This window comes from Telmatherina bonti, assembly GCF_933228915.1.
Source record: "Telmatherina bonti genome assembly, chromosome: 15".
Taxonomy (NCBI): Eukaryota; Metazoa; Chordata; class Actinopteri; order Atheriniformes; family Telmatherinidae; genus Telmatherina; species Telmatherina bonti.
In genome coordinates, this window is record NC_136613.1 from 8,489,372 (window position 1) to 8,513,729 (window position 24,358).

At 38.9% G+C, this 24,358-nt stretch overlaps 1 protein-coding gene across 1 annotated transcript in view; it reads left to right on the forward strand.

The window, feature by feature from the left end:
• Positions 1 to 17,581, forward strand: part of htr2aa (5-hydroxytryptamine (serotonin) receptor 2A-a) — a gene marked incomplete at both ends in the record, with an annotated part of 98,967 nt that extends 81,386 nt beyond the window's left edge. Inside the window, one exon of the mRNA XM_079254313.1 lies at positions 16,722 to 17,581. Coding sequence (XP_079110439.1) covers positions 16,722 to 17,581 — 860 coding nt within the window. The remainder of the gene's footprint in view (positions 1 to 16,721) is intronic.
• Positions 17,582 to 24,358: the final 6,777 nt, after the last annotated feature.

Here is a 24,358-nt window from a genome sequence, read left to right on the forward strand (position 1 = left end):
GGGAACAATCAGCCGCTGATAATTAGCTTCTGCCTGCCGAGCTCGTTCATGTCAATGCACCTAGATGAGCAGGAAATGTGGTCCAGAGCCCTGCAGCCGCACATTGCTTCTGTATCATCGTTATTTACACTCACAGGAGGAAATCAGCAGGAAAATGTAGAACAGCACAAAAAGTTCTGTTGATAATGTGCAGGAATACATCGTATTTCTCCGTCCGGTGACACTGAAGAAGTTTTCTCTCTGATTGCTGAAATGCTTTCACAATCAGCTAATCAAGATGAGAAAATCTAGAGAATTTTAGGTAAACATGCTTTCAGCCAGAAGACTTCAAATTAATCAATGGCAGAAACATTTAAGCTTCATGATTGAGAGGAATAAAAATGACAACAAAACATGCAAAATAACCAAAAAATACATAACATGTTTTGACAAAAAGATGCTTTGTAGAGTTTAAAGTGGAACTATTCTGTGCATTTCAGGCTAATTTATTTTTATTTCTGAGACCAGAAGGACTGGGATTGATTGAGTTATTGTCACAAATCTCTTTATTTACTTCAGACCGACCCTCTCCGTAGGCTGTCAGATCAGCCTGCGGGCAAAACGAGTGGACTGAGACTCTTCCGCATTAAGCCCCGCCTCCCGCCACTGCACTACATCGGGAGCGCGCACCGCACCTGCTTTCGCCGTCATTGTAACATCTCATAAACAGAAGGATTAGGCTAATGTGAACTCTATAAAAAAACAAAATACAATGTCAACACATAGCATACAGCCCTACATGTTGGAACCTGAATCAGAGCCTGAAAACAAAGTGGAAAACAGCAACCCACAGCAACGAATGCAGCAGGATGTCTCTCTTTGGTAAACTCTCCAGCCATCGTTGGAAATAAACTTTATCCCACGTTTTCCACCCGCCTGATGTATTTGTATATGCCCTTGTTAACCAGTAGAAGGTAACCAATCACCGAACCTTATCCCCCGGGACGTCACAAGGATTTCCAAGAAGAAAAAACTCTCTAAAACAACGCGTTTTTCGTCGCTATGGAAACCGAACGGAGAGAGTGCTGGAACTCAAAGTCAAACATGCGTTTAGGTGATAAAAAAAACAGTGCCGTTCACATGTCTGATGAGGATTCATACTGTAACACTGTAGAAAGCTCAGAAAACTAGAAATGCCATAATAGCACCCCTTTAAGCTTGTGCAGGTGTTGGTCTGTCAGCCGTGAACCACCGACTCAGACTTCTGCCGATCCTCCTCCTGAACAGAACCTGCAGGTCTCCCTCTGAGCCCACCTGGACACACATAATTCTTTTATCTGAGAAACCACTCAGCTAGTGGATTTTGTTCCTTTATAAAAATATATTCAACTCTATTGTTATGTTTGATGAAAATGTGTTTTTGCTCTGGAGGAATGTTTGAAAGTATATTTATACGTGACAACTTTATTGCTGCAGTATTGTAGAATTTGTGTGTCGAATTTCCACGCAAGTTACAGGATTTTGCCACAAACTGTCATCCATTGTTTGAGTCTGTCCATGCATTTTTCCTGTTTTTAATTCCAACAGGTTCAGAAGGTGCAGCAGTTGCAAACACAGAGCAAAGAAATGCATAGAAATGTGGGAATATTAAGAAGTTTGTTTTTCAGCTGAAGGGAAATAAGTGTGTTCACATGTTGCCCCACCTGAAGCTAATACAGTCCTAGTTTTGTCTGCTGAGTCTTTCTAAAACACCAGTACCAAAGATCCAAATATAGCATGGATGAATGAGCTGAATGTCTGGCAGAAACAAAGCTTAACAGTCTAAGGTTGCTTTACCTACCAGGCTGTTTTATGTCTCATGTGTGTGTCTGCTTGTGCTGGTTTTGAAAGCTCAAGCATGCAAACCAGGATAGACGACGTGGAAATGAAACTAGGCAATCCAACACAGAAAACAGAATCAAATTCTGTTTTATGTTTGCATTAGATGCTCTAGTTGTTGCTGCACTGCACATCGTGTATAAAATAAGCTAAAGTGAAGCTCAAAATAGCAAAATGCATCTTAAAAAATAAACCGGATCATTAAGAAATAATGTTATCATAAATAATGTATTGGGAAGATTCTATGAATTTTGGGTAAACACCATGATATCATGCTTTGGATGTGAGTGGAAAGCTGCTCTAAATAGGCTCTGAGCTGCAGAATGAGTCAGACGTTAGCAGCCTTAGCACTGCAGAATGACAGAACTAATGAAGTGGAGGCAACAGGAAGCAAACACAGACTTCAGGCCCGCCGGGGAGATCGGAGGAATTAGGTGAGACTGACAACTCACTGAAAAAATAAATTAGGGCCTTTGTTTTGTGTTCGATATAGTTTAGGGAAGACACACTGAGTGGACAAGGGGTTGTTTTGTTTCATGAAAAATGAAGGAAACAACGTCTGCTTTCACTTTTATTTCTTTCCTTCTCTTGTTGCCCCAAATGCCCACCTCCACACACCCTCTATTTTTTCTCACCTGCCCCCATCTGACTATGAGAAATGATAAAAACTATTCATTCACAGTTTGATTATGTGATTGAAGCAGTAATGGACCTGTTGTATCAACATAAACTTAAACTTGGATTGGTTGGGTTTACTATTACATGTTTCTTTGTCGATCAGCTATATCTGCTATTCTTTTAGGCTCCTCTGAAGGGGGGGGGGGGGGGGTCTCTCTCTTAGATCAACATTAAGTTTTTCCAGTAAGGAAACTTTGCTGAAGTTTACTGGGACCAGTAGAGTTTCATGCTACAGACATTAAACACCCAGTTTCTCACATTTAAATAGTTGTGTGGCCTTGTGATGGACTGGCGACCTGTCCAGGGTGTACCCTGCCTCTCGTCCATTGATTACTGGTATAGGCTCCAGCCCTAATCGGACTGAGTGGTTCGGATAATGAATAAATGAATGAAATAAATGTGTGTTTTCATGAGATTCTAAATGACCAGTTTCAATTAGGGGTCAAAACTACATGTTTCTTTCCGGACTCAGGCAACTCTGACTGCACCTGCGAAGGCCTTGATTGGCTCTCAATATAAATATGAAGGCAGTTTTTTTGTGCTGCATGATGAAATATAAAAAGAAAATTGTACTCATAACAAATCACAAAAAAGAAATTTGTTTTGAATCATATAACAATAGTTTACTTTTTAAATAAAACAAAAATATTTAGAGGTGGCTTCATCAAAGATCAGGCAATGTTTGTGCTGTTTGTTCAGTTTGGCTGCTCTGCATCATTCACACGCTGCCATTCCTCTTTGTGGCTTAATTCAGGTAAACTCGCTTTTACTGGAAGTGAAGTCGTGCCAGCCAGTCACAGTTTTCTTCAGCTCCTTCCTGCCAATAAGCCTCGTCTGCCCACAGCTGCAGCCGCTTGCATTCACTCTACAAAGACTAATTCATTTCTAATCACTGTTTATTTTTTCTTTTTGTTCTTTTTTTTTTTTTTTTTTTTTTTTTACAATCATCACTGTTTCGACAGAAAAGTAATTTTGATACATGATTGAATTTATAGCAAACGTTTTAAGAAGCACCCCCAACTGTGATGAGCCATGATTAGGAGCGACACGCTGGTGATTGGAATCACACAGAAATCTGCACTTAAAGGTGCAGATTGTAACAAAATCAGAATGCTTCTAGTTGCCATTAAAATGATAGAGAGCGGAACATTTTTCAACTTTCATTTAGTTTAGGTGTCACACTTGAACTTTTTGTCACATTAAAAAGCAGACCTCCACCAAGTCATAGGTAGAAATCCTTTAAGAAATTCCTGGATCCAGGCGGGGATCCAGATCACCTTCAAAATCAAATCACTTGTTCTTTAAAGTGTCTCTATGATGCACATTTCATTCTAATTTATTTTAATTTACAAGTCCAGAAAGGTAATAAATAACCAACACAATAATCACAAACCCCTTCATTCATTTTGTATTGATCCTCTCAGATCATCCAGAAATGAGCGTAGCGAGAAAGCTCCGCCCTATGTCCTGCCTGCATCTGATTGGTCAACTGCTAGGAGTAGTTATACCGAGCAGTGAAGGTGGGCGTGGCTTTCTTCTTGTGAACGTGCACAACACAGTGCCATTTAGAAAGAGAGTTACGGAGCGCAGCTGGTGCACTGGGGTTCGACCTGGCTGCCGCTAGGTGGCGGTCTGGGGATCCTGGTCCTCCATCGGTGGGGGCTGTGCCCTCTGCCTGCGGGGGCGGGGGGCTGCTCTCGGGCTCTTGGGGCCCTGGGGCCTGCGCTCTGTCTGCCCTGGGTGACCGGTGCCCGGCGGGATCGGCCCTTGCCGGCCTGGGCCTGCTTGGGCCTGTTCCCCCTGACTGCGGGGGACTCTGGTTGGGGACCTCCTTCGCCACTCCTGGGCGGATGCATGGCTGGCTCCGGAGTGGAGCGGTTGGGGTCTGTGCCTGGGGGTGACTGTTGGTTACCCGGGTCTCTGGGTTCTCCTGGCCTGCGTCTGGACCTAGGCGGGCAGGGTCACATTGGCATGATCACTCTTCTCTGAACACGTTTCACTCTTGAGTTGGCTTGTGTGGGTGTATATATTTATGTGTGTGGGTGGGTATGTGTGTGTGTGTATATATATATATATATATATATATATGTGTGTGTGTGTGTATGTATGTGTGTGTATGTCTATATGTATGTATGTATGTATATGTGTGTGTGTCTATATGTATGTATGTGTATATGTGTGTGTACGCATGGGTATGTATATATGTGTATGTGTATGTATGTGTGTATATGTATGTATGTATGTGTATAATTATATACATTATATATATATATATATATATATATATATATATATATATATATATATATATATATATATATATATGTATATATATATTATGTGTATTATATAAATTCTATATATATATATATATATGTATTTATGTATATTATATATATACATATATATATATATGTATGTGTGTGTGCGAGTGTATATACATATATATGTAGGTGGGTGTGTATGTGCATATACGTGTATCCATTGATCTCTTTCTTTTGTTTTCTATGTTCTCTTTTCTGTTCTCTTTCTGCCCCTTTTCTATCCTTTCCGGTCAGGTCCAGCAGCATAAACTCTGTAATACAAACTATTGTCCAAAACAAATAGGAAAATAAAATAAGAATCAAGAAATACAAGGGGATCATTACATCTATAAAAGTTCCCCTTGGCAAAATAAATTTGCTCAGCAGAACACAGCATCCAGAACATCAGTCTGCTTGCTTAAATGCTGGACGAAACAAAAAAAAAGAAAAAAAGAAAGAGAGTTACGGCACTCTTTGAACTCGTCGACACGCAGTCACGTGATTCATGTAGCTCTCAATAGTTCCAAACAGCTCAGCGCCGTCAGTCCATTTTAATGGGTTCTGGTGGGAGACAGAGTAAATACATCAATTTTCCTCCCAATTTTCCCTCAGTATTGCCCAATAATGTGTATTGATTACTATACTGTCTATATAATTTATCAAAGCTTCATTTTTGGAAGCAGCAGAGACTAAATTTATCATAGTCAACAGAAACGAAATGTTAAACACACCAGTAAATAGATTTACAGATCATATATAGTGATTTGATACACATACACATATACACATTTACATATATATATATATATATATATATATATATATATATATATATATATATATATACATACATATATATATATATATATACATACACATACATACATATATATATATATATATATATATATATATATATATATATATATATATATATATATACATACACATACATACATATATATATATATATATATATATATATATATATATATTATATATACATACATATATATATACATATATATATATAAACGACAAAGGAAAAGAGTCTGGCTCGTGATTTGGTCCCACTTATTACACATGAAAAAGGAAAGTAAAGAGAAACTGAGCGGAAGCTACAGAGGGTCAGCAGGAGTACGAGATGAACAATCTGATGTCAGTCTGGCAGGCAGCAGGTCAAACCCTCAGGCTGTGCTGGAGCGAGCTGCACACGCCTCAGTGCTACAAGGCCATCAACAAGCCTCATAAGATCCTTCAGAGTTTACTCAGCTGAGTTCCTGTTTCATCCTTATTCCCTGGTTTTCTCCTCTGGTTTGTCAGGAAGAGGAAAAAGTCCTCGTGGGAGTGTTATGGTTGGTATCAAGTCATGTCTGTTAATGTGCCTGCAGGGAATTGTAGCTACGCTCTGATTTAATTGGACCAAACATAAGGTACAAATTGCTGTACAGAGGAGGAGAGGGGGTGTTCATGCTCACACTGGGAAGCATGAACGCATGCATGTTGATGATGTGCGTGTAAAAAATCTTTATAACATAATCCAAACTGAAATGTTAATGCACATCTTTGCACATGTTGCTCACAGCACACATTAAACCTTTCACTGCACTTCTGTAATGCACTTTAACTATCACACATTTTTATTTTATTTCTAAAAAACACACCATCAGAAGCTTTTTTTATTATTCAATTATACAAATTATGTAAAAAAAAATTATTTTTATGTTTACTTAATTGCAGCAAATGTCATTGACGGCATAATTTATTACCTTTGGCACTGTGATTAGCCCAGGGGTGCCCAAGTCCGGTCCTCCAGATTTATCATCCTGTTGTTTTTAGGTGCAACCCTTCTCCAACAAACCTGAATCTAATAAGTGGCTCGTTAGCAGGCCTCTGCAGAGCTGAAGGACATGCAGAAGAGGAATTCAGCTATTTGACTCAGCTGTGCTGGACAGGGGTTGCATCTAAAGGCTGCAGGATGGTAGATCTCGAGGACTGGACTTGGGCACCCCTGGATTAGTGGAATATAAAAGACAGGGACTACTTTATGTCTATAGGTAACTGTCAATTCTAAGCAAACTTAAACAAACTGTGGCGTTCCTCAAGGCTCCATTTTTGGGCAACTGCTGTTCAACATCTTCATGCTCCCACACTCTCAAATGATTAAAGACAACCAAATACGTCACAATAGTTACGCTGACGACACACAAATCTACATAACCATCTCACCAGGTGACTATAGTCTGATCTGAAGTCTGATCAAATGCACTGTTCTAATTAAAGATTGGATGTCCCAGAACTTCCCTCAGTTAAATGAGGACATAACTGAAACAACAGTTTTGCTCTTCCCGTCCTTTTAGCCTTCTGCCAGACAGATAACCTCTCTTTATTCTGATAAACCAGCTGTCATTTGTTAATTTATGTCAGACACACGGCACTACTAGCTGCAAGAGTAAAGGCGTGGATGGCACTATAGAGCAGCAAATCTGGCATCCATCTCGCATCCTCCCTGTTCTCTGAGACCTGTGCCAGTAACAGACAGTCTTATCTCCTTATCTTCTCCCCTAATCTGTCCCTTTCTCACTTCCTCTAATAATGTCCTCTTCATTTCTTACCTGAATCAGCCATGATGGCTGCTCAAAGCTGCCGCTGTGTTTGTGTTGGCTGGCTAGCGACGAGGTGCACAAAGCGAAAGTCAGCTGGAACGTCACACAGCTTTACTGAAGACAAAGTTTTGTACTGCAGTTTCTCAGCCTCAGGATGCTGCTGGGCAGTGGCGGAGGCTCCAGAAATATGTATAACAGATGTCACTGAGTCTGGAACACCAAGTTTTAACGTCAGAAAGTTTAGTAGTGTGTCTTTAAGGAGTTCTGTGCTGGCTGACTACTGTCAATCCAAACTCTCTACATTGTCACTGCACAGTGGTGATTCAAGCTGTTTAGCCTGAAGGGCCCCTTTTTCTGCCTGGGGGCCTCAAGCATTGGCCTGGTTTGCCTGTTGGCAAGTGGAGCCTCTGTCAGCATAGTGCACAAAGTGGATATAATGTTTGATTAATGTAGACCATGAACTGAACTGAATATGTTTGAGGTATAATGTAGGATTTTTTTTCCATTAAATTGTTCAATATAATGTCAGAAACAGTCATAACTTAAATGAATCCATTTCTGCAACTCTGCTGTAATAAACACAAATTCCTGCACTGACAGCGGATACGAACGATTCATTTTGTGGTTAATTAAACCAGGTTGTCACAGTTAATCCAGGACAGATCATATTCTGAGAAACGAACAATGTGAGGATGAAAGAGGAGTTTGAAATCGCACAGCAAGGTGGACATCTGCAGAAGGTTGTAGAAGGTACGAGGTGTCGCCTCTGAACTGTAGTTTTCAGTTGCAGATCAGGTGTGAATCTCAGAGATTAATCTCTCCTGTCATCTTCATCTCTTTGTCAAACTTTGACCTATGTTTTTTTTTCTTCTGAAATGGGAACGTTTTAAGACCGTTCTGTTGTGACAAGATGGCACATTAATATAAAAGTATACGCTGTAACATTCAGATTTTTGTAATTATCTAACCATGTGTCTAACATGTAGACTTAACTGTGTCCCTTACGTCTTTATTTCTGGCAGCATTACCAGAAACAGAAAGTGCTGCTCTGCTCACACTCCCCCTCCCCACACAGACAACTCTGTAATATCCTTCACTTCTCAGCTTTCAGGCTGAAAATATGTCAGTATGAAGAATGACTGCGGGATTTTGGTCCTTTGAATGATGCATATGTCACTTTCTGTTATTTAGTCGGATTTAAAGGGCTAATGTTTACCTTTAACATTTTATGCTTTACTTTATTGAGAAAATTACAAACAATAGAAAAAAACAGTACACAGGGTCAGTTTTGAGCCACCGACCCCCATACAGTGTCCCAAAGGGTCAATAATTAATTAATAATCACAATGAGCATCAGCATCACATTGGATACGTGGACATTGATGAGCTGGTGAAAAATGTGAATGTTCTGGAGATTGGAAACATGTTAAATGCTTTAAGTTGGCAACTTCTGCTATGGTGGAGATATGCAGCTGTTTCTGTCCTGAGGTCGGGCTGTGACTGTCTAGATGGAGCCATTTCACACTAAAACCAAGATTCATGGAAGAGAACAGTTGCTGCTTTGCATTTTGATATTGTGTTGTTAATATTTTACACCTATGAGATAGTTATAATCCTTTCCAAAAGATCAAGTTGGGAATTTTTTAACCCAAATGGACCAAAAGCAAGAGGGGATAAAAAATAAAATAAATATCATTGTTAGATGTACAAAATATATAAAAATTCATTTAAAAATTAAATTTGTATAATTGAAAAAGGTATGCAATAAGGATGTTAACTCATTTATTTGCTTGTTAAGACAAATATTTAATCAGCCAATCGCATGGCAGCAACTCAGCGCTCAACTATACAACTAAAGTACAAACTGAGCATTAGATGGAGGAAGAAACGTGATTTAAGTGACTTTGAACGGCTGTTGAGTATATCAGAAACTGCTGATCATCTGGGATTTTCATACAGAACCATCTATGAGGTTCACAGAGAAAGTTTTTTATCTCTGCTTTACTTTAGCAGCCTCCACAGTCACCAGATCTCAGTTCAGTGGAGCACCATCATCACAGATGTACAGCCAACTAATCTGCAGCAACTGTCTGATGATGCTAACTTTTCAATATGGAGCAAAATCTCAGGATTGTTTCAAACACCCTGTTTAAATCCATACAGCCAGAATTAGGACAGTTCTGAAGGCAAAAGGGAGTAAAACCAGGCAACAAAAGTGCTTTGCAGAAACATACGTTGCTTAGATCTGTGTCAGCACCAACATTATTTACTGAAGCAGAGTCACAAGTCTGCATTAAAATGGATTTTACAGGAAAACGATGCACATGCTGCCAGCTGACACTGGAAAACAAAGACGTCCTGGCTAAACCGTTACCAAAACAGGAGTTGCCGGCTGAATATTAAAACCACTTGTGATCCAAAGTGTCTTTTTGGTTCTGGTCACCAACACAGTTTTAAAGCAGGATTTGAATGTTTTAATCCAACCAAAGCTGGTGTGTGTTGTGAACAGACCTCCGTATTACGCACCCATCCTGGCAGACACAACAAACCGCTGAGGCTTGGCATTTAATAAGGAAAGAGATGGAACTATGTGTCATTTTATTTGTGGTTTGAGTCTTAAAGCGTTGTGTGTAAAAAGGTCATAAAGACAGGAAAACACTTTAAAATGGGTTAGATGTGTGTAATTTGTCAAAGCTAAATACAACCACGAACAACCAATCATTGAGATGATAGATGTTCTGATGAGGATGTTTCACTTCGATGTTTCTTTGCAGGCACATTTCACGCATCAGTGCTGAATAAATTATGATTAATTTGGTCATTTTGCTTTCCATGACATCCATAACAGGATTAGAATAAATCCATTTCTGCATCTCTGCTCTAATAAACCCAAATTCTCTGATCACAAATTCCTGCACTGACAGCGGATACGAACGATTCATTCTGTAGTTAATTAAACCAGGTCGTCACAGTTAATGCAGGACAGCCACGTTTTGTGAAACACACGATGTGAGCATGAAAAGAGGCGTTTGAAATCGCACGGCAAGGTGGACATCTGCAGGAGGTTGCAGGAGGTACGAGGTGTCGCCTCTGAACTGCAGTTTTTTAGTTGCAGCTCAGGTGTGAATCTTAGAGATGAATCACTCCTGTCACCTTCATCTCTTTGTCAAACTTCCAGCTCTGTTTTTTTTTTTTTCTCTCTTACAAGTTTGTTTTCCTGAAACAACTGTGGAGACCCGTTTTCATCAGTGCAAATTACAGATGATTATTTACTAAATGTAACTTATTGTAAGTAATCAATGAATCATAATTGTTCTTGCTTTGTAGCAGGAACATATCGCGGTGCAACAGCTCTCTATAATTAGCTTTCCACACAGGGATGCCTTTAATGATCATAATATGCAGTTTCATGTAATCATTATGATGAATCTTTAGAAAAACTTGGATTATTGCTGATATGAGGTTAAAAATGTCTTCCTGTCCATTTTGCTGAAAACTGCCGTCCACACGAGGAACTTTTAGAGTAGAAAACTTCCAGTTTGACGGGATAGTTTTTCCTTTTACATTTCACGCTGAGACTCTGAAGCCTGTTTCCGTCTGTTGAAGCAGAATAGTCTGAATCATTGTTAAGACTTCTACTGCATCTCTGTGATCATGTGACCTGTGTGGCGGCTTTATGGATACCAGTGTAACTCCACAAATGCAATTACTGACTCAAATCTTTACTGGTGTTTTATTCATTGCAAGAAACTTTAGGAAAACTATGATGATGGAGAAAAGAATGAAAATAATCCCATGTATGGGATTATTTTGGTTGCAAAAATGTATTGAATGGTTTAATGTAAAATTGTAATGTTTAAGTAAATTCTTAAAAATATGGCCGCTCAGTGTACCACTTGTTAAGATCATAGCCTGTAATATTAGGCTCAGACCTCCAAAACACGGACATTGCAATACCTGTCGTCTCACCTCACGGCACAAACCCGTCATATCAAAGTAAATATATGTAGTGACAGGGCACCACATTTGCACATTTTATTAGTAAACTGACATTTAAAAATGTGACGTTTTATAATTGGACAATGATTTTTATGAAGCCACGACTGTTCAAGGTTGAATTTATGGCTTTTGTGCTGTAAGGAGAATAAACTAAATTGTGGAACTGGTTTTGACGTTTGTGGCTGCTGTAACTGCAGCTGGCCACTAGATGTCACCGGTACGGTCTGTCTCTGAGGATTCGAAGCTTAATTTATTTTTCTATTTTTTATTAAACTATTGGTTAAAGGTCTGAAAAGCTTCATAAGACTTCATTCATCATCCCATCGCTACATTTTATTTTTCTTAAATACCTTTTTTTTTTCGGTAATCAAAACAAAGCAAACTAAACAAGAGATACTTTTGAGACAATGGTTTGTCAATGGAAACATAATAGCCACATTTCATTTCTGTTGTTCTTTTTTTCTTTTAAGAAATTATTTAGTTGTGATGTTTTATCCAACTACCCTTCCAAAAAAAATGTGAAAATATTTTCAAATAGTACGATGATTTATAACTAATTACAAAGTAGCATTTGTTGGTTTTAAGTAGCGGTGGAAAGCAGTGTGCAACAACAACGACAGACAGTTAAAGCAATTTGCTTTATTAGTTTACAATAAAACACAAAAAATTAAGGTTTGAAAAAACGATAACCCAGGAAAACAAATAACTAAGATATGGCTTATGGAAAGTGAAAGACAGAGTAGCACGTCTAAACAGAAGACAAGAGTGAGTGAAAACATGTCGAACAAGACTGAAGCCTGGTCTCATATCCAAATAAAGGTGTCTCCTGTTAACATCTGAGCCAAACTAAACAAATTTATCTATTCATTCATTCATTATCCAAACCACTTAGTCCAATTAGGGGTCGCAGGGAAGCTGAGCCTCTCCCATCAGTCTTTGGGCGAGAGGCAGAGTGCATCCTGGATGGCTCGCCACTTCATCACAGGGCCAAACTAAACATTCAAACCGCAAATCAGTAAATTAGGTAAATGCAAAATTAAACAACCTGAACTGCCACAGTGAGACACTACTGCATCTGATCATCAGTGACATGGCAGCGATTGCTGCCATTGGCCAGTTTCCGGTCTTCAAGGCCAATCGGTTGTCAGAGGGCAGTTGAGGCAAGGGGGCCTTTGGTTAAGACGGCCAGGATGTTATAATATATTCCAGCTGTTTTATGAGATTGTTTTCCAAAGGAATTTTTGCCAGAAATTAGGAAGGGACCTCGTTTTTCATAACGGAGAGCTCATAACTTATAGAGAATCCTGAGATCTCAAGATGGCCGCACTTAACACCTCCTGCAGGGCTTTTTTGCATTCATTCATTCACTTTCTTTCTGATAGTTTTTGCATGGGACTATTCATGAAATACGGTGTAAATATAATATTTATCAGCTGTCAGTAAAATTAGCAGGTGTTCTGATGGTGCACATTCTTCCAATGTGTTTGGGATTCTCTCATTGTATGCAGCGTTGCCACAGATATATAAAGAGTGGCATTGTGGAGGCATCCATTTTTCTGAGCTGGTTTTTGCCTGTTAATGACGTCTCCTTCTCTCAGGCTCTTGGAATTAAGAGACAACTGGAACACGCTATCAATTCCAGCCAGCTGTTGAACCACTGGGATTTACATAAGAAAAGAAGGTATCCGGGCTATATACCAGTAGCAGTGGCTCAGAGTCATAACACTAAACTGACCCAATATTTAATGGGGAAACATTAAAAAAAAATTCCAAAACACTAAATGTGTTGAAGTTTCTCTCTGTGTGCTGTTCCGGTGCACCAAGAACAAGTACCAAGTACAAGTAAGAATTCTTGTCTTTTTCTCAAAGTATATTTAGAGAAAAACCATACTTCCAATTTTCTATAAATGTCATTTTCAGTCATAGGGAGAAGAAATTATTCCTGTATATTTCACCTGCATTTGGCTGGCGACCTGTCCAGGGTGTACTCCACCTCTCGCCTGATGATAGCTTGGCTAGCCAGCAGCTTCTCTGCAACCCTTAACTGGACTAACCTGGTTAGAAAATGAATAAATGAATGATTTCCAAAGGTGGGGATCAATTTCTGCCTTTAAAATGAGGAAGTCCTACAAAAGCCTTTCTGTCTCCCCTTTTTTCCACTTGATCCTCTTATGTCTTCTCTTCCATTTCTATCATGTTCCTCAAGGCCGACTTGTGTTTGTTGTTCAAAGATTTTAAAGCAAAGGGTTTTGCCATGAGGGAGACGGAGAGGAAGAACACTAAGGAAACAAACTCTGGATTTCTCCAGCTCCGTATGATGGATACTTGAACTTATTTGACACGTCAGCAAAATACATCTAATCTGGATGGAGAGCAGACAGCAGTTTTTTAATGATAGCTTGTGTCCAAACGTATCGGAGGTATGGTATGCAGGACCATCCTGCAGTGGAAATGGTTATGGTGGAGAGATAAATTGTTATCTTTGTTGGAAAAGCTGATTGTATGGACATACTTCTGGACCAGGATGTTATCAGTAACAAGTCCAAAACGCAAACTTTGTGTCTGTATGATGTTTCCCTCCTTACACTCCTGTAACAGCAGCATTAATGCAGAGAAGTACACAAAGATTTAGGAGATGTTCTGTCTCACATGTTTCTAAGTTGTGTGATGATGACATCTACACAACATAAATAGAGTTGGAAAATAACTAGACAGCTAATTACAGGAATATAAACAGCTAATGAGCAGCAAACCAACCACAATGAGACCCAAACTCGACACAAGTGTCAGATTTGAGAACAATCACAAGGATGCACAACAGCAATAAAGACCTGCAAACTGAATTTAGCGATGTGGATAATAATGTTAGGCTGTGAAAATGTAAACAAAATGGTGCAATGAAGGGTTTGCTTCTGTAACTGCTGGAAGGTTGATTTTTTAAAGTGAACGATAAAAAAGTGTCTTTCCACCCTGCATCAGTTTTATGTCCCACAAAGTTCCCAAAGTATGCCGTCATGCTGACTACAGTCTATTTTTCTGTTTTCTTCATGTCCAGATATTTTCATTTGATTTTTCTTGTGTCTTTCTGTTGAGGCAGAAACGCTTCAGGGAGATTGGGATGGACTTTTGCAGGACAAAGAAGCAGGAGGCAGATGAAATGCAGACTAACAGAGTCTAAACCCAAATTATCTGTAAAGATACAAAGACTGAACTGAAGGCTAGATGGAGAGACACAACAAGATGATCTGACAAAGGAAACGGAAAACCAAAAGACTATAAACACACAGAGGAAGTGATGAGGAACAGGTGGAATGAATTAATCAAACCAGGTGTGCTAATGAACAGGACACACAAGGAAGCTAACAGGAAAAACTACAAAATAAAACAAGAAACAAGAACAAAAGACAACATTAAAAACTCCAAACCATGACATGGATGTTGGATTTAAAGTTGAATTGTTTCAGCCTTTTCCAGTCAAACCATCCAGATTTCCTCCTCCTCCTCCTCCTCCTCCTCCTCCTCCTCCTCCTACATGCACATTCAGCATTTATCTCCTTTGACAGAAACTCATCCAAAACCTTTAGCAGACATTGTTCTATGATTAGTTTTACTGGAACATCAGGCTGCTGAGGCCATAAAAAAAACAGGAAGCCATAAAAAACACTGGGACATCATCAAAAACTGGAATTTCAGTAGACGATACCAAATTATAGGTGGAGGTTTTCATCACCGCCATGACACACAATTCAACACAGGCTTTACTTAGGAGAAAAACAACACAGATATGAAATTGTAAGTGATAAATTGGAAGACGGAGGACAAACTGAGCTGCTGATGTTCCCACAGCTCGACCGCTGCCATGTTCAACCCGCAGAGGAGAGGTGGTGGTCAGACAGACAAATGAAAAAATCAAGTTTTAACACAAGACATGATGGAAAATTTGACACGGTAAATATGAACAAATAGTATCAAATGGCTTTCCCTGTCAGGTGAAAATGTTGAACGATGTCAGTTGAGCTACTGGCCGAGTCTGGAGCAATAACTTCTGATCAAATAATGGAGCAATAACTTCTGATCAAATAATAATCTATTCATTTCTTCCAGAGAAACTGTAATTGGGTTATTTGAAGAGAAAGTTGATTCGGCCATTATATGGGATAAATTTTTTAACAACTGATTGATGTTAAAAACAGTCAAATCAAATCACACTTTATTTATAAAGCTCTTTTCATACATAACAGCATCACAAAGGCATGATTAACACTACAATTTGGTTCTGCCTCATAAACATAAGATTTACAAACCCAAAGTTCACCTCTAACAGATCAAAGCACACACCCGCCTCACACACACCTAATAATTCTCTCAGACACAAGCTAAGTGGACAATGGAGTCCCACCTATCACAACTCAACCCTACAATAAAATACACTCTCTAACAAACAAATAAGAGCAGAAACAAATTGAAGTGTTTGCATAATGTGAGGAATTGATATCCAAGGGCAGTGGTTCCCAACTGGAGGTCCGGAAGCCGCAAGAGCACAGGGGTCCAGAGGCTTTGACCAATTAGAGACACTGTGATTAATTATTTGTTCCAAAGTTTTTTGGAGGTTTTTTGTTTTTAAAAAAGAAATAATAAAGTTGTATTGTTCATTTAACTTTGGCTTAAAGGGACAGACAGGACTCAACCAGAGTTATTATTAATTATGGCAATTTTACTTTAGAAAGCATAGAACTAAGCATGTTTTCAGCGGGGTGGAGCAGGAGGTCCACAGCTTTTGATTTGCATGCTATTACTCTTTGGATGCTACTATGAATTGGCTTGTATGAAGACAGTAATAAATCAGACTCATGTGGACTGGTTTTAATGGATCACAGTGAACTGGCGTGCATTGATAATGTCTGCAAGGTGCCTTGAGATGACTGCTGTGAATTGATAATGTACAAACAAAGCTGAATTGAAATCAAGTGTTCCTACTTAATTCACCACATGTGGTGCAGATGTGCAAACGCATTTGATCTTTTATTTTTTTTGGCATTTTTTACAGCTTTTTAGAAATGTTGATAATCTTGCTCCCAAAAATGTTGCTATTTGAATAACTTGTACTTTGTCATTTCAGATCAGGAATTAATTTTAATCACATTGCTTGTCATCATGACTCAAGTTTGCATGAAGTCAAATATTCCTTTTTTTTTTTTTTTTTTTTTTAAATTCCTAGTAGTCCACAAATCACTCTGTCTGACATATTCCACTGATTTCTCTTCCTTTCCTTTCCCAGGGATCTCAATGCCAATTCCTGTGTTGGGGCTCAGAGACCACTCCAAGGTCTTTAAAAAGGACAGCTGCTTGCTTGCAGATGACAACTTTGTACTGGTGGGGTCCTTTGTGGCCTTCTTCATCCCTCTCACCATCATGATTGTCACCTACTTCCTGACAATTAGCGCCCTGCAGAACGAAGCCACACTCTGCCTGGATCAGCTGGTCCCCAGGCCCAAATGGAGCACCACCTTTACCTTGAGCTTTTTGCCGCAGACCTCCTTGTCCTCCGAAAAACTCTTCAGGCGCTCCATCAGCCGGGAGGTTGGCGGTAGAGGAAGCAGCAGTGGTCTGGGCGCTCGTGGGAGTGTTTCTGGATCATTGTTCGGGCGCCGCACCATGCAGTCCATCAGTAATGAGCAGAAGGCATCCAAGGTCCTCGGGGTTGTGTTTTTTCTCTTTGTGGTCATGTGGTGCCCGTTTTTTATCACCAATGTGTTAGTGGTGGTTTGCAACCCAGCTGTGTGTGATGCAGAAGTCATGGAAGGTCTGCTGAACATTTTTGTCTGGGTTGGATACCTGTCTTCTGCAGTGAATCCGCTGGTTTACACACTGTTCAATAAAACATACCGTGCAGCCTTCCAGCGCTACATTCGCTGCCACTATCAACCAGAGAAGAAACCTCTTCAGCTCATACTGGTTAACACCATTCCCCCACTGGCTTACAACTCCACCCAGTTACCACTGGGCGAAGTGAAGAAGTTACGGAACGGAGCGCCACACTGTGATAGCGAAGTGAAGGAATTCCCAGTACCTGGAAAGGAAATGGGGCATTGTAGACATAGTCAAAGCCAAGGAGACAAGGACGAGAGCTGTGTATGAAAACATGAAAATGCTGGTGGAAAGGTCAAATCCAGGCAAACCATGGCTCATATAACACTTTCACATTTTATCTATGTGGTCACAATGTTTTGGGGTTTTTTTGAGGAGGGAGGGTTGATGTTTAAAGTACCAAAGACAAAGTGCCTCCCAGTCCAGATTTTACACATGCGACTGTCATGATTTGATCCTCTCCATTTTTAGCATCACGCGGAGTGGCTGGATTAACTTCATTTCAAAATGTTTGTTGTTTTACACCAAAACCTGTCAACAAATTCTTTCTCAAGGATTAAAATCCCAAGTTTTGGTGTAATCGTCCTTTCAAAGCCTTCAAGCCCCATTTTATTTCACATATTGTTATACAGCTTCTAGTCAAAGCAAAGGTGGGAGGAAAAATGGACTGTCCATGAGACAAGACACAGCTAGAGACCTGGCCAAAACAAAAAGAGACAGGATTTACCTACTTCTAGACAATACAAGTACAAAAGACCACAGATTCTTCATACAATTTCATTTTCCATCAATACTAAGGTGTTGTCAGCCAACCAACCGTTTTTATCTGGCCAGCTTCTTGGCATCGACCAGGTGGCTTCTACCTCCCATTATACTGCTCCTTTGGTTGGCTCAGTGGGGATTAGACTGGATTTTCTGCCACCTAATCAGACAATGGTGTCAGGGAAGGAGAGCCTGGCAAACCTGGACTCTAGGCACTCAGACGAGCTGCCAAAAAATGGAAGAAAAACCTCAAGCAGCCTCTGTGTTTTCTGTGGAGAAGAACACAAAGAGGGATCAATGAAGCAGATGCGCATTAGGAAGGGAAATTAAAGATATCGTGAATAAATCTATATTTGTATTTTGTGAAAATCTATGTGAATAAGTGTATATGACTGTTTAGGTTACAGAGATTTTAATGACAAGAGGATAATATTGTAGCTAATACGATATGCAGTATAAAGGCTGATTATTATGGCAGGAAACAAAAGAGGATTTAAATGTAGATGTATTCTTTGTAAAAGTCACAGTTTATATTGTGTTCTTGCCAAACGTATCATTGCACATTGCCACTGTCGTTTAAGTCTTTACACATTGTGTCGAATGCTCTGCTAGGTGGTGGATGCGTGTTTAAATATTATTTTGTTTTAGGTTTTTTGTTTTGTTTTTTTTCCCCAAATCGGTGAATGTGGGACTGCTGCAGAATACTGAAGCGGGAGACATAGATGCAGGTAGGATTTATTATCAAGATTTATTCAAACCAAACCTGCAGATGGAAACTTTGCCAGGATGTACTCTGCTATGTGCTCTGCAGTGATCATGGTTCCAATCCTGTATGTGAATGAAAGCAGTCACTTGCAGTCCTGCAAGTGTTCAGAGCTTTCATGCTGCAACACACCTGAATCATTGAGTAATGGGCAAACTGGTGTAGAATTTCATTTCAAGCTGTGTACTAGTCTGCTGATGTAGTCTGATGCATGTCAGGTGTGTTGCAGCAGGGAAACTCCCAACACTTCCAGGACTGAAGCACAGTAGAGAGGAATGGTCAGCAAATTTTGAGTTGTCACATTTCTTTATATTTTCAAGCCTTTTAGCTCTCTTTAAAGACTTCACATGGCGACTTGGTGTTTAAGAGTTCAAACCAATCGGCTCATCTTGCGTAACGGCTTGTTAGCTACCAGTGTCTATACTGCCTGACTTTAATGGTTGTTCACACGTCAAATACACATCAGTTAAAGAGGCAAAAGCTATGGTTACTTGTTTTATTTTAATTCAGAATTAATTGTATTCTCCCTCGAGTTTACATGGAAATAGTCATTCTGAACTGAGATTTACATGGACAACACTTTAGTTCACCTTTACTTTATTCTGCTTTTAAGCGGGGGCTGGGAAGGGTTCTGATTGGACAGGGACTGAACGTGACATTTACGATGTAAGTCCACTTTCTGCTTCTCTTCTCTTCGGATACAACATGGAAGACTAGATAATATTGTTTGTACTTTGATTTTGATTATAATTTCGAAGTACCAGCTCGACACAAGGATACTACACTTTTTTTCAGCAGCTGTGGAAGAGATGTGAGATAGACGGGAGGCAGAATATCGTACGAAAAATGTGCATCGTCACAACAGGAGAGGGTGATGAGCGTGGGCAGAAAGACCAGAATCCACTTCAAGTGGAATGAATGTTTTACATGATAGAGGAATCAATAATTTTAAATAGATTTTAAATGGGAATAAAATAGCCTCTTACTTCAGAACTGTAATTTTCATTTAGAATTAGGTGTTTTACATGCTCAGTTTTAATCTTTTTAAAGTAAATTTAATTTATTTTTTTTGGAATTAAAGAGTAATTAAAACTTTCATGTTATCATGACCAGTGTTCATTCTAGCAGTTTGTTTTTGTTTTTTGATTTTTTTGTTTGTTTGTTTTGTTTGCTTGGTTGTTGGTTTCAAACCAAACTAAAAAATATGGAAGTACCATCATTTCTTTTTATTTACAGTCAAAATTGGAAAAATAGCAATTTCCTGTCACATTCCCTGAATCCAAAGATGAAAAACATGGAAAATTACATGAAAAAAATGGTCTGTGTTTTTTGGGGGGATTTTAGCAATTCTTTACTATTTCCTTCTAAATTGTTGTTACACGCTTGTGTGGGTTTTATTTTGAAATATTTACTCGAACGTCGGGGCCACCTGTTTACCTGTGTTCATCTTTAAAAAATCTATTATGCTAACATGAGAGATTTATTTTACAATGATAAAGAGTAAAACGAATGAATAGAAGTAGAATGTAAGAAAAATGTAAAAAGTAGAATGTGGTTAATTATTAATATGCATTTACATTTGTAGTTATATATTTTCAATCCTATCATTATTTTATTATAAATGGCTAAAAAGTGTTAGGCTGACATTTCACTTACACCATTTGGACACAATGCTCTTCACAAGTAAACCTGAATGTTGGTCCTGTGAACCTACATATGAAGAGAAAAAGGTCATTCTTGCTGAACTAAATGGTCAAACTTAAGTCATATGTAAAGAATGCCAAAGGCAAGGTGTAGGTGGATAATTTACTGTCACCACAGCTCTTTTCTTCTGTTAACAGCAGGTAAAGAGCTGTCATGGCATGTGAGGCTCAGAGAAAAGATCAAGGCAGCAAAACAGGAATGTTGTTTTGAAAGAACATTAATGAAGCACAGCAGGTGTCTTTTGATTTGCACAGAAATATTTAAAACCAACATATTTTTCTAAAAGATGAGTCATGTACAAAGAAATAAAAGTGACTATTTCTTTAGCTTTCTAACAAACGCAGATTTCTGGTTTTGCCCAACCGACGGCTAGCAACACCCCCGCGTTTTGCATTTGTACACCCAACACAAGAACTCAGAAAACTGTTAGAAAAATTACAACTGCAAGAGCAAAAGTTTAATTTTAACCACAACATTTGTCATTTTTGTTTTCAGCTTTTCAAGCAGATGCTCTGATTAACAGCACTTGCTAACAAAACACCAGACAAATTTTTAGCCTTGGGTATGAGCAGATCAATCTAAAATGTATTTATTTCTTAAATTCATTGTATAAAAGAAAGATATTTTCACTGTGAGAGGCTTATCACCTTTATTACATTGAAACAGCAGCTTTGAAAGCAACAATATTTTAATATCTTAGTAGTCAGTTGTAAGCTAGCAACTAAAAGCTAGCTTGTTAGTTTAGCACAGGTAGAAACAAGGAGGGAAACATACGGTTGTTACTCGTGTTTCTTGACATGAAAGCAGCACAAAAAGCCTTGAATTCTACTTAAGTATTACTATGTAGTATTTCAGATTAGCTAATAGATGTAGACTGTTTTCAAATTAAAATGCCAATATGATTGAAATCTGACTAAATCAAGCTAATTTGACTAAAGAACATTCTTTTTGTCATGGTTAACATTTACTACCAGATTTGACTTTTTTTAAAGTTTACAAAGGTTGAAGCATCTTTTTGCAGTCGTGTCATGTTATAACTGAAGTTCCTGTATGTAGGGATGAAGCATGATCAGTGCACCTCTTCAATAATGCTCCTGAATTGTATTTTTTCACTGCCATAGGTCTGAAAAATCACACTTTTATAGGTCTAACTGCAGCTGAAGCAGGTGAAGGTTTGGCTTTTCCGTGTTGCTCTTTCTGGTAGCTAACAGGTCCACTTCGAGGGTTATAAATGAATCAGGACCCATTGAAATAATGTAGTTGATATAGTTGTGGTTATATTGCTGTTGCAGTGATGTGAAGACCATCGACACCTTTCTGCTGATGTAACTTTGGATACACAACGTAACTCTGGTTTGAAAATGTTTTTTAACTAGTGTCTCTTTTGTAATTTTAATGTTTGATGGTGATGTTTCTGGGGGTTTTTTTATGTTAAATGTATGGAACTGTTTTTTTTTTTCTTTTTTTTGCCTTTTTGTTTTCAAATCCAAGTAAAAGAAGAAAACTAGTTTCATGTGTGAGTTTTTTTGTTAGATTTGATAGATAAACTTTCATATGCACAGTCAGAATCAAGCTTAAAAAGATAAGTTTTATTACAAAAGGTAAAAAAAAAAAATGGACTAGTTACAAATGGGTAATGTCCTTAAGTGCAGGTGTTCAATTTGCCAAGCTGGGGAGAGTCAGTGGAGAAGGTTGGCGCCATTTTTCAGCTCATGTCTGTGTGGCAAAGCCCTACAGCAGGCCAAACAGCGCTTGAGCAATTTTTGGTCTGACTGCCGTGGACCACCAACTCAGACCTCTACTGTTCTCCTTCCTGTTCAAAGCCTGCGCGTCTCCCTACAAGAACACCTGGACACTGTTCACCACGCCACAGAGAGCCAGAATGTAGAGTCTGCCTCTTAAATAGAGCAGTGCTTCTCTAGCAGATGGAAAGCACCTGGTTCACCACTCACAGTTCCACAGCAAACCACACACAAGCAAAACAAGCGATACAGCTGTACCAGGTTACATCTACGTTACCTACCAGCTTATACAGAAGCTGGACAGAAATATGAGGAAAAAGTATATAAGAAAGATATATATCATCTATAGAAATAGAAGATATTTACCATTTGATCCAGCACGAGCTATCCACAGGGCTGGTGGTGGTTTGCAGATCCAGATTTCTTCTGAGATGAACCTTTTCATCACAGATTTTCCGAGCTAACGCTGATGTAGCCTGTTGCTATGTGATGCAACGTGCAAATACCAGCACCACATTTCCATGAAACATTAACATGAAAAAATGAATAAACAACTGAGAAGCAAAACAGAAAACACTTTAAAACATGCATGATCTCACTTAGTTCAACCTCCATGTCTTATTTGAGAAGCAAACCTAGCATATTTAATAGATTAATAATGCATGATGCTGGCACATGTGATGGAAATCTGGGATAAGACTTTTCAAGTTCATGGTCTTTACCAGATATTTAATAAAACCTTTGCAAAAGCATCAGAGTGCCATGGATTCTGCGTGTGTCTGATGGAGAAGAATAGTGTCAGTCTGCTTTTAAGATCTTCCAGTAAAGCGATAACAGATTCTACCTACAACTGGTTCTGTTAAAGATTTTGGGCAAAGAAGAGCATGAAATCTACTTAACATGCAGGGAAATTAGCATATTAAAGAACTTCTTTAAGTCCTTGTGGCATAGATTCAGAGATTCAAGGAGAACCACAAAAGTAGACCAACATTCTGCTGCAGAAAGCATGGGGGGGGACGACGACAATAAACTCAACTCACTCTCACACACACTGACCTTTTATTCCGTGCACTTTGCTAGTACCTGCTTCGACTTGCCTTCATCTCCCAAATTGCCTTTCTTTTTTTAATTATTTTTTATTTTTCACTGCACAGATCCAACAAGGTGTTGGAAACATTCCTCAGAGATTTTGCTCCATATTGACATCCTCCAGATTTGCCAGCTGCACATCAATAATGAGTATATATTTGTTCATTAAAAGAACAAATATAAAAAAACGGCAATACACTTTTTAAATCCTTATCAAACTTTGCATGTAAAACTGATTAATTCACAAAAATGATTAGATTAATTGCAATTTAAAGACATTTTGGCCAAATTATCAAAAACATGCTAGAATTTAGAGAGATCAGAGAAATGAGGGTCAGTTGTCACACTGGACAGACCTGAGTCAAAGAGAGCAAGAACCATCAACTCTTTCAAGCCAAAAGCAGGTTAGGATCCAACTAGCCTTTACTTCTTCAGAACAATTTTTTTTTTTAAAGAAAGAACACAAAACCATGAACACTCAAGAATAAATGCTAATAAAATTCAGAAACTACAAATAAAAGCTAGCACACAGAAATTTACTGTCATTAAGCACTAATATTCATCTCTGCAAAATTACTAATTGATTATCATGAGAATCAGGTTCAAATACACAAGATGTAGAGAAAAAGTCCAGTCGTCACCTGACCATATGTCTAAGTGTCCTTGATCAAGACCCTGAACCCCGCATTGCCCCCCAGATTGGGCTCTGAGTGTGTGTGTGAATGAGTGACTGTGACAAAAGCGCTTTGAGTAGTCGGCATAACTGGAAAAGCGCTGTATTAGTACAAGTCCAATTACCATTTATTAAAGTGAGTACAGTGAGCTCACCCCAGAAAAGGGGTGGGCGACTCCGGTCCCAGAACAACTGCAGAAGAACTGACTCTATCCAGTTAGCAGAATAGCTCTACTAGTCTGCTACTTCAGTGTGATGCGTGTTGCAGCAGGGAAAGTCTTAACACTTGCAGGACTGCAGTTCTGGGGGATCCA